Source organism: Salmo salar, chromosome 11 (genome assembly GCF_965601325.2).
Source record: "Salmo salar chromosome 11, fSalSal1, whole genome shotgun sequence".
Lineage (NCBI taxonomy): Eukaryota > Metazoa > Chordata > Actinopteri > Salmoniformes > Salmonidae > Salmo > Salmo salar.
In genome coordinates, this window is record NC_138301.1 from 52357722 (window position 1) to 52374876 (window position 17155).

Below are 17155 nucleotides of genomic sequence, written 5' to 3' on the forward strand. Positions count from 1 at the left end.
CTACAACAACACAATGATCCTCCCTAGACTAGCCTACAACAACACAATGATCCTCCCTAGACTAGCCTACAACAACACAATGATCCTCCCTAGACTAGTCTACAACAATACAATAATCCTCCCTAGACTAGCCTACAACACTACAATAATCCTCCCTAGACTAGCCTACAACAACACAATAATCCTCCCTAGACTAGCCTACAACAACACAATGATCCTCTCTAGACTAGTCTACAACAATACAATAATCCTCCCTAGACTAGCCTACAACAACACATTAAAATGAATACTGCATTATTGTTTTCAAGTGAGTGAAATACTGTAATCTGAAGTGAAAATGTCATTGAATAACGGCTGAAAAGCCCTGTTATTTAAATGTTTTATTCCATCTGGATGAATTGTGGGTCTACTCTTGATCTAGATAAGGCACAGTACAGGACAGTCTGGCTGTATTTTTACTGCTGATACTGATGTGCTGTCTGTTGCCCGGCATCATTCTCCCAAGTCGTCCTATATTGTGTAGCCACACAGTCTTATGCTCCCAGCAGGCCCAGTTATCGTTCTGCCTCCCCCCCCCACACACACACACACACACACAGTAAATGTCGAACTGTCCCTAATCTAGGCCGTTTGATAACCAAAGCAACTCCATTGCACTAAACCGGGATGAACAGAGAGAGGCAGGGAGGGGTGCCGGGGAAGGAAGAGAGGTAGGTAGAGAGAGAGAGGAAGAGAGGTAGAGACAGGGAAAGGTAGAGAGAGGGAGGAAGAGAGGTAGAGATAGGGAAAGGTAGAGAGAGAGAGAGAGAGAGAGGTAGAGATAGGGAAAGGTAGAGAGAGGGAGGAAGAGAGGTAGAGACAGGGAAAGGTAGAGAGAGAGAGAGAGGTCAATAAGTGATGCAGAGGGGACCATGGAAACAAGATCCGTCGCTGCTGCATTGGTGTAGCTAGAGGTTGTTTACCAGCGTTGCCTATATTCTACTGTCAATATACCGCAATGGTTTACATACCAGGAGATAACCTTGGTGTTATTTGGTTTATGAAGTAGCGTAATAACACTCCAGAACGAGATAAAAATAAATAAAAATAAAGACTGCGTCACGAGAGAGCACCTCTCTCTCTTCGGTCTCTCACCTGGGAGACCGCAGACAGATTAATATAGCACGCACGAGTTGACACATTTTCCACATCCCAATAAACGTGCTATTGTCGCTATCCCAACAGCTACACATGTAATATTGTGTGAAGTGTAGGCTAATAACATGAATCGGTATTTACATTGGGTCGGCGCAGCATAGATTTGTTGCGATCTACATTTCAGCACCATGGACAGGTCCCGATCTCTTACACTTTGACAGACACACCACAGCGAAGGTTCATGACATGTCATTCCTCTGTTTTAACATGACCGGCCACTAAAATGTGTATATATATGTTCGTGTTAAAAGCATCACTACTGAAATGAGATGAAAACGCTCTTTAAACAATCTATTGTATAAAAACAACATACGACAAAACTGATCATTATTTGTGGTCGGCTTCAGCCAAGTTGTGAAATAAAACCCAATATCTTAGTTTTAATCAGTGGAAAATGAGAAAACATGATTTTGCCTGAGGTTGAGCGCATTGCGGTCTATGATATTTACACTGTTGTCATGACATGATGTGCGGTCCATGATATTTAAACTGTTGTCATGACATGATGTGCTCCGTGATATTTAAACTGTTGTCATGACATGATGTGCGGTCCGTGATATTTACACTGTTGTCATGACATGATGTGCGGTCCGTGATATTTACACTGTTGTCATGACATGATGTGCGGTCCATGATATTTACACTGTTGTCATGACATGATTTGCTCCGTGATATTTAAACTGTTGTCATGACATGATGTGTGGTCCGTGATATTTACACTGTTGTCATGACATGATGTGCGGTCCGTGATATTTACACTGTTGTCATGACATGATGTGCGGTCCATGATATTTACACTGTTGTCATGACATGATGTGCGGTCCGTGATATTTAAACTGTTGTCATGACATGATGTGCGGTCCGTGATATTTAACCTGTTGTCATGGCGTGATGTGCGGTCCGTGATATTTAACCTGTTGTCATGGCGTGATGTGCGGTCCATGATATTTAACCTGTTGTCATGACTTGATGTGCGGTCCGTGATATTTACACTGTTGTCATGGCGTGATGTGCGGTCCGTGATATTTACACTGTTGTGATGACATGATGTGCGGTCCGTGATATTTAACCCCTGTGTGGTGTTCATGTTTTTGTTATTCACCCGATGTTCTCAGGTCTGATGGACCCACAACATTATTGGGTTTTTAAAACAATACAGCCATAACAATTTAAGTAAACATACTTAATACTAAATACTTAGATGTTGACTTATATCAATTACAAGCAATATAGACAGCATACATGGTTAATATAGACAGCATACATGGTTAATATTTGCCATTTACCTCTGCTAGATCACACTTATCAATAAAAGTGCTATTCTTTTTTTAAAATAAAATGTAATTATAATCAAGACATGGGTGGAATAAATCATGTTTATCTTGAATAAATAAAAATGAAATAAGGTTTTCATCACTATTGATGTTTATTGCTTTGAACTGAACACATTGGAAGGACAAATTTTACATACAGTATTTTATGGGAATGATAAATGAGCCCCATTGAACACAAATTAAGGCCATTCGACACACCACATGAGAGACAGAGTTTCTGTGTGTTGCAAATGTATTTATATAAGGGCACAAGGCGAGACCCAGATGCAGACATGGAAGGCAGATGGTTTGAGTCTTGATATTTATTAAATAATCCTAAAGGGGTAGGCAAGAGAATGGTCGTGGACAGGCAAAAGGTCAAAACCAGTTCAGAGTCCAGGAGGGACAGAGTGGCAGGCAGGCAGGCTCGAGGTCAGGGCAGGCAGAATGGTCAGGCAGGCGGGTACGGAGTCCAGAAAACAGGCAAAGGTCAAAAAAACGTGAGGACTAACAAAAGAGAATAGAAGCAGGAGATGGGTAAAAACGCTGGTTGACTTGGAAAACATACAAGACGAACTGGCCCAGAGAGACAGGAAACACAGGGATAAATACACTGGCCCAGAGAGACAGGAAACACAGGGATAAATACACTGGCTCAGAGAGACAGGAAACACAGGGATAAATACACTGGCTCAGAGAGACAGGAAACACAGGGATAAATACACTGGCCCAGAGAGACAGGAAACACAGGGATAAATACACTGGCTCAGAGAGACAGGAAACACAGGGATAAATACACTGGCTCAGAGAGACAGGAAACACAGGGATAAATACACTGGCCCAGAGAGACAGGAAACACAGGGATAAATACACTGGCTCAGAGAGACAGGAAACACAGGGATAAATACACTGGCCCAGAGAGACAGGAAACACAGGGATAAATACACTGGCTCAGAGAGACAGGAAACACAGGGATAAATACACTGGCTCAGAGAGACAGGAAACAAGGATAAATACACTGGCTCAGACAGACAGGAAACACAGGGATAAATACACTGGCCCAAAGAGACAGGAAACACAGGGATAAATACACTGTCCCAGAGAGACAGGAAACACAGGGATAAATACACCAGGGATAATAAGCGACACCTGGAGGGGGTGGAGACAATCACAAGACAGGTGAAACAGATCAGCGTGTGACAATTTATTGCACTTGATGCATGAAACTGTGTCTTCCTGTCCTTCTTGGGTCCACACACATCGCAGCGCTTCTTCTTGTTGCTTGTGGCTGTAATCTAGAATGATGAAAACTCCTAGTTCAGGGATTTTACTAACATCTCACTCACTCACTCACTCACTCACTCACTCACTCACTCACTCACTCACTCACTCACTCACTCACTCACTCACTCACCTATATAGTTACAGCAGGCCAAGGTAGGAGAGTCAGACACACACACATGCACAACATCACTCACACTTACTTCCGGTATTGGAGTTGTTGGTTCTGTGGGTCGGGCGGATGGGGCACCAGCATCCTCCTCCTGAATCCTCCTCACGATGGCTGCAGAAGCTGGGGTCCTTGGGATGTGACACCTCCTCTGAATTTGAGGTCTTTCCAATGCTTTGCCCAGCTCCTCGAGAAAGAGCCATCTCCTCTGGAGCTTCCCTCTGTTCCAATCTGGGTTCAACGCCTGCCAGATGACAAACTCGTTGTACGCCGAGATGTCCAAAAATGTTGAAGAGTATCCCAAGTGGCCAGCGTAGGGTTCTTCTTTTGTAGCTGTAGCCAATCACCAGCTTGTCTAAATTGCCCACCCCTCCTTTGTGGCATTGTAATCCATTATGATTTCTGTTTTTTGATATTCCTGGCCACAGATTCTCCCATCCCTATGCAGAGTACTCATGAGTACCACATTCTTTCTTTGGCAAGTTGGACACTAGGGACGTGTCGGCCGTGAACACAAACTTAGAGGAATTGATAGGCCTGTTCCGTGTATTCAACAGCTGAGGTGGGAGCTCTGCCTTGTTTTTTTGTAATGTTCCTACTATCGTCAGCTTCCTCTTGAGGAGCTCCTGTCCCAGCTTGTGCGAAATAAAAAAGTTATCGCATCCTGATGTTGTGGACACGGAGTCCCTGTGTCACGTCCAGGACAACACTCATCCCTTGGTTCTTCTCAGGGGCTCCTCCATCTAGCTTCCCCGTATACACTTGCAAGTTCCACGCATATGATGAATCAGCATCACAGGCAGCCCAGATCTTGATTCCATATTTTGTGGGTTTAGACGGTATGAACTGCCTGAAGGGCAGCGGCCCCTAAATGGCATAAGCTGCTCATCAACAGTAACGTTCGGCCCAGGGTTGTAAAACAGGGGAAGCCTGTCCATTCACTTGTCCCACACTGACCTGATTGCAGCTAGCTTGTCTCTCTGCCGCCGAGCTGGTCTTGTGACTTGGTTATCGAAGCGGATAATCCTGGAAATAATGTGGTTTTCCATAGAAATTATTGCACGGAAAAGTTATCTGCCAGTTTCTCCATCCCACATGGATTCTGTGGATTCTCCATTGGATCTGAAAACACCAACAAGGATAAGAACCCCAAAGTATGCATGTAAATGAGTTTGGTCCAACTCCTTCCATCTCTCTCCAAAAACACACCTTCCCTCCAAATTAGTGCAGTCCAGAATGATTTTCTGGATGGTGTCTGGGATGAACAGTTGAAAAGAAGACTTTATGTCCTACACTACTTGTATGAAATGAGTACCCACCATCCGCGTTGGCCCTGGTTGCATCCTTATCCCATTAGCAGTCATGTGGGGTGGCTCATTCCTTGGGCAAGAACACCATTCAATTTAACAATTTTTTTTACATCCATATTTCTCCTCCTGTAGGCTGCTGATGAGCTAGTTGCTAACGGGCTGGTCCTGGGGCTGGCTGAGGGTCAATCTCATCCTCTTCCTCCAACTCACAGTCAGACTACGAATTGACAGAGACATGATCCTCATATTCTGAAATTTCTTCATCTTCCGTTCCTTCCACACTAGCTTCTCTCTCTGTAAAAATAAATAAATTCTAAGGCTCTCTGAGCAGAGATTCTTTTTGCCATACTGATTGATTGTGTTGAGGAGCCACACATGCAAAGCTGTTTATTTGTTGTGTCCCTCCCCCAATTTGCACCTGGCTGGGGTAGACTGTGGGAACATACTGAATTTTTAACAATGTATCAAAATAATGTATTGAAATAATATACTGTAATAACATTGTGCAGGTTCCCGCAAGACATTGTGTAGTTTCACACACTACAAAGGGTAAAGAGTGGGAGACAGGCAGGGAGACAGACAGACAGGCAAGGAGACAGACAGGTTCTTGGTGCTGTGTGTACAGCAGGCCCAGGGAGGAGGAAGACAGAGTGAAGGCAGCAAACCTTGTTGTTTCATTTTTACTTGTTTTCACCTACACACACACTTTCCCACACTTTTATTACCCTGCGGTCCAGCTGACCTAACACCTCATATGTAATATAAATGTGTAGGGGGTTCACAGTGTGCGTTCAATGAAAATGAGCCATGGCCAATGAGTCTCAGGTTGAAAAAATAATGAATTGTATCATTTTTATTTGAGTAAACATTGAAAATGGGTCCCACAGACCCGAACACCACACAAGGGTTAAACTGTTGTCATGGCATGATGTGTCGGTCCCTTACTCCTATTATATCCCCATATTACTTTCATGTATAGATAGTCGTTTCAGACCAGTCATCCCATCATACAGTCCTATTAGACCTCTTTCACCTGAAGTAAGCCAGGTAGCAGAGCTCGAATGTTGATGTAAAATAATGTCTCTCTCTTTAGGCCCTAGTTGATTAAAACAGAATTAACAAACCATGTGTGTGATATCAGTTAGTCACTTCCTGCTACCCAAAGTGAGAATTTTCTCCCAATGATTATACAATGTCACAAAGCATGCAGGTATAATGCTTTATTACTTCCCTGTGGCTCAGTTGGTAGAGCATGGTGTTTGCAACGCCACATGGTGTGTGCAACGCCAGGGTTGTGGGTTCGATTCCCACAGGGGGCCAGTAAAAATGTTTAAAATAAAATTGTATGAAATGTACGCATTCACTACTGTAAGTCGCTCTGGATAAGAGCGTCTGCTAAATGACTAAAATGTAAATGTTATAAGCACTAAGAGCCTTTTATAATGTCTCATAATAAGCCTTATGTTATGCCTCTTTCCATCCATGCACATTTCTGGGGGGTGACCTAATTGGTTTTGTGGTGCAATGCATGCCCTCAGATCGCCCTATAATTTGACCCTTGACCTGTGACTCCTTCCTATAGGTACGTTCCAGGGCCAGTGGCTGGGGGGGATGCGGCACGGCTATGGTGTCCGGCAGAGCGTGCCATACGGCATGGCGGCCGTCATCCTCTACCCGCTCCGAACGTCCATAAACTCCCTCCGCTCCGAGCACATCCACGGGCCCCCCACCCTGCTGGAGGACGGCACCGGGACCGCCGTCTCGCCTGCCGACGGGGTGGTGGGGGGCGGGCTGGTCGGGAGTCCTGTGGGGAGGGGGGGCTTCGCTCTAACTGCACCCAGCGAGGCTGACCGTCGGGGGAAGAGGAAAGGTGACACTTCTGATGTGCTGTTTGTGGGCAGCTGGTCGGGCTCTATGGGCTACCACTTAAATATCCATTAGCCCTGCTTTTCTAGTCTATTGGCCTTGCACTTTGATATGGACTGGATTTCCCATTGTATGTGTTATTATGTCATGCTTGTGTTTGTATGTCAGTTGTCCATTTCTGTAAAGTTGTATCATATCATATTGTAGGATAAATAACGTTGTCGTCTCATATCCCAGGCCGTTTCCGTCAGTCGATCCTGAGTGGTCTGAAGCTGCGTCGCTCCGAGTCCAAGAGTTCCCTGGCCAGCCAGCTGAGTAAACAGAGCTCGTTCTGCAGTGAGGCCGGTATGAGCACCGTCTCCTCTGCCGCCTCCGACATACACTCCAACGCTAGCCAGGATGGCGAGCAGGGTGCTCCTGTGGATGCCACGGTCACCGAGGCCTACGCCGGCGAGTGGCGCAGCGACCAGCGGGCGGGTTGGGGCGTGAGCCGGCGCTCTGACGGTCTACGCTACGAGGGGGAGTGGGTGGCCAACAAGCGGCACGGTTATGGCTGTACAACGTTCCCCGACGGCACCAAAGAGGAAGGGAAGTACAAGCAGAACGCGCTGGTCAGCGGGAAGCGGAAGAACCTGATTCCTCTGAGAGCCAGTAAGATCAGGGAAAAGGTGGAGCGGGCAGTGGAAGCGGCTGAGAAGGCTGCAGACATCGCCAAGCAGAAGGCAGAGATTGCCCTGTCCAGGTGAGAAATAGACCCATGGTGTTGATCTCTGTTGCTGTGGTAACAGTAGTTGGGTTAAAGCTAGGGCTAAGGTTAGGCTTAGGTTTGAGAACTGGAGAAGGTGGCCAACATCTTTGTCTTTGACAAGTGCATTTATAGATTCTCTGTTATCTTGCGATGTGCCAAATGGGCCGGTTTCCAGACTAAAAGGCCTAGTTGAGAAAATCCATGAAAGGTTGTTTTTTAGTCCAGAAATAGGTTTAATCTGGGTCAGGTAAACTGTCCCTAGGGGTCCGATAGACCTGTAGTCTCAGCAACTCTTCAAGCAGTATGGTTGTACCGTACTGAGATAACAGGTCAGCCAAATTCTGGCTGAGCAGTCCTGTTGGGATCATAGTGATACAGTGGATGGCTGAGCAGTCCTGTTGGGATCATAGTGATACAGTGGATGGCTGAGCTGTCCTGTTGGGATCATAGTGATACAGTGGATGGCTGAGCTGTCCTGTTGGGATCATAGTGATACAGTGGATGGCTGTGCTGTCCTGTTGGGATCATAGTGATACAGTGGATGGCTGAGCAGTCCTGTTGGGATCATAGTGATACAGTGGATGGCTGTGCTGTCCTGTTGGGATCATAGTGATACAGTGGATGGCTGAGCAGTCCTGTTGGGATCATAGTGATACAGTGGATGGCTGTGCTGTCCTGTTGGGATCATAGTGATTCAGTGGATGGCTGAGCTCTCCTGTTGGGATCATAGTAATACAGTGGATGGCTGAGCAGTCCTGTTGGGATCATAGTGATACAGTGGATGGCTGAGCAGTCTTGTTGGGATCATAGTGATACAGTGGATGGCTGAGCTGTCCTGTTGGGATCATAGTGATACAGTGGATGGCTGAGCAGTCCTGTTGGGATCATAGTGATACAGTGGATGGCTGAGCAGTCCTGTTGGGATCATAGTGATACAGTGGATGGCTGAGCTGTCCTGTTGGGATCATAGTGATACAGTGGATGGCTGTGCTGTCCTGTTGGGATCATAGTGATACAATGGATGGCTGAGCAGTCCTGTTGGGATCATAGTGATACAGTGGATGTTTGTGCTGTCCTGTTAGGATCATAGTGATACAGTGGATGTCTGTGCTGTCCTGTTGGGATCATGGTGATACAGTGGATGGCTGTGCTGTCCTGTTGGGATCATAGTGATACAGTGGATGGCTGAGCAGTCCTGTTGGGATCATGGTGGTACAGTGGATGGCTGAGCAGTCCTGTTGGGATCATGGTGGTACAGTGGATGGCTGAGCTGTCCTGTTGGGATCATAGTGATACAGTGAATGGCTGTGCTGTCCTGTTGGGATCATGGTGATACAGTGGGTGGCTGTGCAGTCCTGTTGGGATCTGTTTGTGGAAACATTCCACTCCTTGCCAGTCCTTGTCATGCCAAACACATTTGACACAAGGAGTGGATTGTAATCAGAAAACAGGTTCTGGATGTCATTCTATCGTCAACACATAAAATGGATGAAAAAGGCTGAACAGAAAACCAGGCCATTTCCTAGAATGTTCCGGGAAAATATTATACTCACTGGAGGAACAGTCTCAAAAAGAGAACCATCCTGGTAAAGAAAAAACAGGCCAGACAGATACAGTCGTGGCCAAAAGTTTTGAGAATGACACAAATATTAATTTCCACAAAGTTTTCTGCTTCAGTGTCTTTAGATATTTTTGTCAGATGTTACTATGGAATACTGAAGTATAATTACAAGCATTTCATAAGTGTCAAAGGCTTTTATTGACAATTACATGAAGTTGATGCAAAGAGTCAATATTTGCAGTGTTGACCCTTCTTTTTCAAGACCTCTGCAATCCGCCCTGGCATGCTGTCAATTAACTTCTGGGCCACATCCTGACTGATGCCAGCCCATTCTTGCATAATCAATGCTTGGAGTTTGTCAGAATTTGTGGGTTTTTGTTTGTCCACCCACCTCTTGAGGATTGACCACAAGTTCCAATGGGATTAAGGTCTGGGGAGTTTCCTGGCCATGGACCCAAAATATCAATGTTTCGTTCCCCGAGACACTTAGTTATCACTTTTGCCTTATTGCAAGGTGCACCATTATGTTGGAAAAGGCTTTGTTCATCACCAAACTGTTCCTGGATGGTTGGGAGAAGTTGCTCTCGGAGGATGTGTTGGTACCATTCTTTATTAATGGCTGTGTTCTTAGGCAAAATTGTGAGTGAGCCCACTCCCTTGGCTGAGAAGCAACCCCACACTTGAATGGTCTCAGGATGCTTTACTGTTAGCAAGACACAGGACTGATGGTAGCGCTCACCTTGTCTTCTCCGGACAAGCTTTTTCCGGATGCCCCAAACAATCGGAAAGGGGATTCATCAGAGAAAATGACTTTACCCCAGTCCTCAGCAGTCCAATCCCTGTACCTTTTGCAGAATATCAGTCTGTCCCTGGTGTTTTTCCTGGAGAGAAGTTGCTTCTTAGCTGCCCTTCTTGACACCAGGCCATCCTCCAAAGGTCTTCGCCTCACTGTGTGTGTAGATGCACTCACACCTGCCTGCTGCCATTCCTAAGCAAGCTCTGTACTGATGGTGCCCCGATCCTGCAGCTGAATCAACTTTAGGAGACGGTCCTGGTGCTTGCTGGACTTTCTTGGGCAACCTGAAGCCTTCTATACAACAATTGAACTGCTCTCCTTGAAGTTCTTGATGATCCGATAAATGGTTGATTTAGGTGCAATATTACTGGCAGCAATATCCTTGCCTGTGAAGCCCTTTCTGTGCAAAGCAATGATGACGGCACGTGTTTCCTTGCAGGTAACCATGGTTGGCAGAGGAAGAACAATGATTCCAAGCACCACCCTCCTTTTGAAGCTTCCAGTCTGTTATTCAATCTCAATCAGCATGACAGAGTGATCTCCAGCCTTGTCCTCGTCAACACTCACACCTGTGTTAACGAGAGAATCACTGACATGATGTCAGCTGGTCCTTTTGTGGCAGGGCTGAAATGCAGTGGAAATGTTTTGGGGGGGATTCAGTTCATTTGCATGGCAAAGAGGGACTTTGCAATTAATTGCAGTTCATCTGATCATTCTTCATAACATTCTGGAGTATATGCAAATTGCCATCATACAGAGGCAGCAGACTTTGTGAAAATTAATATTTGTGTCATTCTCAAAACTTTTGGCCATGACTGTACACAACAGTCCTTAATAAGGCAACACACAGCACCAAGACAATCTACACACAGATGGAAATCTTCACACAGCATCTACATAAAGTAATTTATTATCTGTCTCTCTTTCTCTGTGTCTTTCTCTCTGTGTCTCTCTCTCTCTGTCTCTCTCTCTCTGTGTCTTTCTCTCTGTGTCTCTCTCTCTGTCTCTCTCTCTCCGACTCTCTTTCTCTGTGTCTTTCTCTCTGTGTCTTTCTCTCTGTGTCTCTCTCTCTGTCTCTCTCTGTGTCTCTCTGTCTCTCTCTGTCTGTCAGGATGAGCCACGCCAGGGGAAAGGCGGATGCAGCTGAAGGTGTGGCCCTGAAGGCTAGTGAGGAATGTCGGATGGCCAGGGTCGCTGCCAAGGAACTCTCGCCGTCCTTCCATATCCATGGAAACGGTGAATCCAATGGTGAGTCAATCACAGAGAAATTGACTTAGCTACAGTAACTACTGTATACATGCCCAACCAACCAGGCAGAGAAAAATAATTCAAATAATTGTAGAATTTGAAGTAACTTTATTGAAACTTCCTTTACAGAGGGTTGGATTCAGTCAGGGTTGGATTCAGTCAGTAGTGTATCCAAATTCTAATTCTCTGTAAGGGGTGCGTAACCGGTGGCAGGGAAATCAGACGCAGGAGAGCAGAACTTGGTAATAGCCGGAGCAGTTTAATAGCAAAACCCACGGCATAAAAAATAATAAGATATGGGTAACAAAAACCCGTCACGCACCAATCAACACGTGCACAAGCACTAACAACAAACAATCCCACACAAAGACATGGGGGGAACATAGGGTTAAATACACAACAGGTGATTGAGGGAATTGAAACCAGGTGTGAGGAAAGACAAGACAAAACACACGGAAAATGAAAAGGGGATCGATGATGGCTAGAAGACCGGCGAAGCCAACCGCCGAGCGCCGCCCGAACAAGGAGAGGACCCGACTTCGGCGGAAGTCGTGACATTCTCATTATATTGTCCTCTTACCTGAGTTAACACAGTGGTCTAGCTGTGTAATATTATTCTCATTACATTGTCCTCTTACCTGAGTTAACACAGTGGTCTAGCTGTGTAATATTATTCTCATTACATTGTCCTCTTACCTGAGTTAACACAGTGGTCTAGCTGTGTAATATTATTATCATTACATTGTCCTCCTACCTGAGTTAACACAGTGGTCTAGCTGTGTAATATTATTCTCATTACATTGTCCTCCTACCTGAGTTAACACAGTGGTCTAGCTGTGTAATATTATTCTCATTACATTGTACTCCTACCTGAGTTAACACAGTGGTCTAGCTGTGTAATATTATTCTCATTACATTGTCCTCCTACCTGAGTTAACACAGTGGTCTAGCTGTGTAATATTATTCTCATTACATTGTACTCCTACCTGAGTTAACACAGTGGTCTAGCTGTGTAATATTATTATCATTATAGTGTCCTCTTACCTGAGTTAACACAGTGGTCTAGCTGTGTAATATTATTCTCCTTATAGTGTCCTCTTACCTGAGTTAACACAGTGGTCTAGCTGTGTAATATGATTCTCCTTATATTGTCCTCTTACCTGAGTTAACACAGTGGTCTAGCTGTGTAATCCTGATGTACAGTACCAGTCAAAAGTTTTAGAACACCTACTCATTCAAGGATTTTTCTTTATTTTTTACTATTTTCTACATTGTAGAATAATAGTCAAGACATCAACACTATGACATAACACATATGGATACATGTAGTAACCTGTAACGGCTGTCTTCGTCCTCAGACAAAACAGAGAAGTCATCGTCTGAGAAAGTGGACCAATACGCAGCGGAGTTAGTGTTCATTTTTGAATTTAATTAAGCAAGAACACTATACAAAAACAAAACAAGGAAACCGACAGCCAAACAGTCCTGTCAGGTGCAAAACACTAAACAGAAACAATCCCCCACAAAACCCAAAGGAAACACATGCTCCTTATGTGTGACTCCCAATCAACAACAACGAACTTCAGCTGTGCCTGATTGGGAGCCACACACGGCCCAAAACAAAGAAATACAAAAACATAGAAAAATGAACATAGAACGCCCACCCAATGTAACACCCTGGCCTAACCAAAATAAATAACAAAAACCCCTCTCTATGGCCAGGGCATTACATAACCAAAAAGGTGTTTAACAAATCAAAATAGATTTTTGATTTTAGATTCTTCAAAGTAGCCACCAAGAGTGTGCAAAACTGATGACAGTTTTGCACACTCTTGGCGTTCTCTCAACCAGCTTCACCTGGAATGCTTTTCCAACAGTCTTGAAGGAGTTCCCACATATGCTGAGCACTTGTTGGCTGCTTTTTCTTCACTCTGCGGTCCAGCTCATCCCAAACCATCTCAATTGGGTTGAGGTCGGGTGATTCTGTAGGCCAGGTCATCTGATGCAGCACCCCATCACTCTCCTTCTTGGTCAAATAGCCCATACACAGCCTGGAGGTGTGTTGGGTCATTGTCCTGTTGAAAAACAAATGATAGTCCCGCTAAGCGCAAACCAGATTGGATGGCGTTTTGCTGCAGAATGCTGTGGTAGCCATGCTGGTTAAGTGTGCCTTGAATTCTAAATAAATCACAAACATTGTCACCAGCAAAGCACCCCCACATCATCACATCTCCTCCTCCATGCTTCACGGTGGGAACCACACAGGCGGAGATCATCCGTTCACCGACTTTGCATCTCACAAAGACAAAAATCTCAAATTTTGACTCATCAGACCAAAGGACAGATTTCCACCAGTCTAATGTCCATTGCTCATGTTTCTTGGCCCAAGCAAGTCTCTTTTTCTTATTGGTGTCCTTTAGTAGTGGTTTCTTTGCAGCAAATCGACCATGAAGGCCTGATTCTCACAGTCTCCTCTGAACAGTTGATGTTGAGATGTGTCTGTTACTTGAACTCTGTGAAGCATTTATTTGGGTTGCAATCTGAGGCTGGTAACTCTAATTATCCTCTGCAGCAGAGGTACTCTGGGTCTTCCTTTCCTGTGGCGGTCCTCATGAGAGCCAATTTCAACATACCACTTGATGGTATTTGTGACTGCACTTTCAAAGTCTTAAAGTAATGGTGGACTGTCATTTCTCTTTGCTTATTTGAGCTGTTCTTGCCATAATATGGACTTTGTCTTTTATCAAATAGGGCTATCTTCTGTATACCACCCCTACCTTGTCACAACACAACTGATTGGCTCAAATGCATTTAAAGGAAAGAAATTCCACAAATTAACTTTTAACAAGGCAAACCGTTTAATTGAAATGCATTCCAGGGGACTACCTCATGGAGCTGGTTGAGAGAATACCAAGAGTGTGCAAAGATGTCATCAAGGCAAAGGGTGGCTACTTTGAAGAATCTCAAATATAAAATATATTTTGATTTGTTTAACAGTTTTTTTGGTTACTACATTATTCCATATGTGTTATTTCATAGTTTTGATGTCTTCACTATTATTCTACAATGTAGAAAATAGTCAAAAAAGAAAGAAAAGCCATGGAATGAGTAGGTGTGTCCAAACTTTAGACTGGTACTGTATGTCTGGTGGATCTCTGCCAAATCACCTCATTCATTGTGCTTTGTCTCCTCCCGCCTGTCTGCCTGTCTGCCTGTCTGTCTGCCCGTCTGTCAGGTCTGGAGTGCCAGCGGCCCAATAAGCACCAGGACAACAAAGACCACGAGATCGTTTCCACGGGAACTGACAGTCCTGAGCTGTGCACCCCGGACACCACGCCTCCCGTGATAACGCCTGACCTCAGCCCAGTCCTGAGCGTCCCCCCCTCACCCCCTCGCAGCCCGCCAACCTCTAAACACGGCCACTCCCACCGTCCCAGGAATGCCTGCTTCATGCGGCAGAGCGCTGTGGACGACCACGGAGGAGCAGAGATACAGGTGCTAGTGGAGGGGCGGGGCATGGATCTCCAGAGGGGAGGAGCTAACAACTGGACAGAGGACCTGTATCCAGACCGGGGGGTTCACAGCAGCCGATCCACCACGCCATCTCTACTGGAGGAGCAGGAGGGACAAGTCAATGGCCACGAGCAGGCCCCATCCAACCACAAACCGAGGGAGAAGTCCCGGGAGCATACTTCCTCTTCCTATAGGTTGTGGGAGCACTCCTCCTCGTACAACCAGAAGCCCTCAAAGCACACTTCATCCAATCACAAGTCGAGGGAGTACATGCCGTCCAATCACAAAACATGGGATCATTCCTCCTCCTCCACCAATCACAGGGCCTGTGAGAATGCCTCTTCCAATTACAAGCAGCAGGTGCACATTTCATCCAATCACAATGCCTTGGAGCATAATCTGTCCAATCACAAGACTTCTGAGCATGCTTCTTCCAATCACAAGTCGTGCCAAGATTATACCTGCTCCAATCACATCCCAAAGGACCATGTCTCCTCAGCCAATCACAACGACCCCCGAGAGCATGTGTACTCCAACCACCATTCCAAGCAACAGCACATCTCATCCAATCACAAGCTTAGCAAGCATGCCTTGCCCGACCCCGGGCTCGACAGCCCCGCAGGGGGCTGGACTGCCGACGGCGCCATGCGGTGGAGCCCTGCCCACTCGCGCCTCACGGACCGAGAGGAGGAGGAGGACAGGCTGGGAGACTACACAGTAGACATGAGGTTCCAGCCTCTGGACTCCACTACCCAGATGTCCCCTGGCCCGGGCCCCAAAAGCAGGCTGCGCCCGCGGGGCCTGCGGCCGGTCAAGGAGGGCTCCATGGACTCTGTACAGATGCTGGACACTCTGAATGTGGGGGCGGAGCAGGAGGAGTGGCCCCTGCACAGGGACCTCACTCTCTCCCCGCCTCTCAAGTCTCAGCCAATCACCTTGGAGCAGGACGGGGAGCACCTCACCCTCAAATCAAACTCAGTGAGTGATTTATTGGTATCAGATTGATCTGTAAACTGGACCTCAGGTTTTAAATACTGATACTATACTCTTAACTGTAGAATCAGATTGATCTGTAAACTGGACCTCAGGTTTTAAATACTGATACTATACTCTTAACTGTAGAATCAGATTGATCTGCAAACTGGACCTCAGGTTTTAAATACTGATACTATACTCTTAACTGTAGAATCAGATTGATCTGCAAACTGGACCTCAGGTTTTAAATACTGATACTATACTCTTAACTGTAGAATCAGATTGGTCTGTAAACTGGACCTCAGGTTTTAAATACTGATACTATACTCTTAACTGTAGAATCAGATTGGTCTGTAAACTGGACCTCAGGTTTTAAATACTGATACTATACTCTTAACTGTAGAATCAGATTGGTCTGTAAACTGGACCTCAGGTTTTAAATACTGATACTATACTCTTAACTGTAGAATCAGATTGATCTGTAAACTGGACCTCAGGTTTTAAATACTGATACTATACTCTTAACTGTAGAATCAGATTGGTCTGTAAACTGGACCTCAGGTTTTAAATACTGATACTATACTCTTAACTGTAGAATCAGATTGGTCTGTAAACTGGACCTCTAGTTTTAAATACTGATACTATACTCTTGACTGTAAAATGAAGTCTGAGAATTAACACTTTCTCTCTTCTCTCTCCTGTCTCTCTCCTCTCTCCTCCTGTCTCTCTCTCTCTTCTCTTCTCCTGTCTCTTTCTCCCCTCTCCTCTCTCCTCCTGTCTATCTCTCTTCTCCTTTCTCTCTCTCGCTCTCTCCTCTCTATCTCTCTCCTCTCTTCTCCTTTCTCTCTCTCTCTCGCTCTCTCCTCTCTCCTACTGTCTCTCTCTCACCTCTCTCCTCTCTCCTCCTATCTCTCTCCTGTCGCTCTCTCTTCTCTTTCCTCCTGTCTGTCTCTCTCCCTCCTCTCTCCTCCCATCTCTCTCTCTCCTCTCTCCTCCTGTCTCTCTCCCTCCTCTCTCCTCCTTTCTCTCTCTCTCTCCTCTCTCCTCTCGTCACTCTCTCCTCTCCTCCTGTCTCTCTCCTGTCTCTCCTCTTCTCTTTCCTCCTGTCTCTCTCCCTCCTCCTGTCTCTCTCTCTCTCCTCTCTCCTTCTGTCTCTCTCCCACCTCCTTTCTCCTCCT

General features: G+C 45.6%; 1 protein-coding gene across 1 annotated transcript in view; it reads left to right on the forward strand.

Annotated features, from left to right (window-relative positions):
• The window catches only part of LOC106594184 (junctophilin-3), a 31442-nt gene that overhangs the window by 11935 nt on the left and 2352 nt on the right, over nt 1-17155 (forward strand). Inside the window, exons 2-5 of the mRNA XM_045689714.2 lie at nt 6853-7140; nt 7374-7878; nt 11353-11489; nt 14725-15980. Coding sequence (XP_045545670.1) covers nt 6853-7140; nt 7374-7878; nt 11353-11489; nt 14725-15980 — 2186 coding nt within the window. The remainder of the gene's footprint in view (nt 1-6852; nt 7141-7373; nt 7879-11352; nt 11490-14724; nt 15981-17155) is intronic.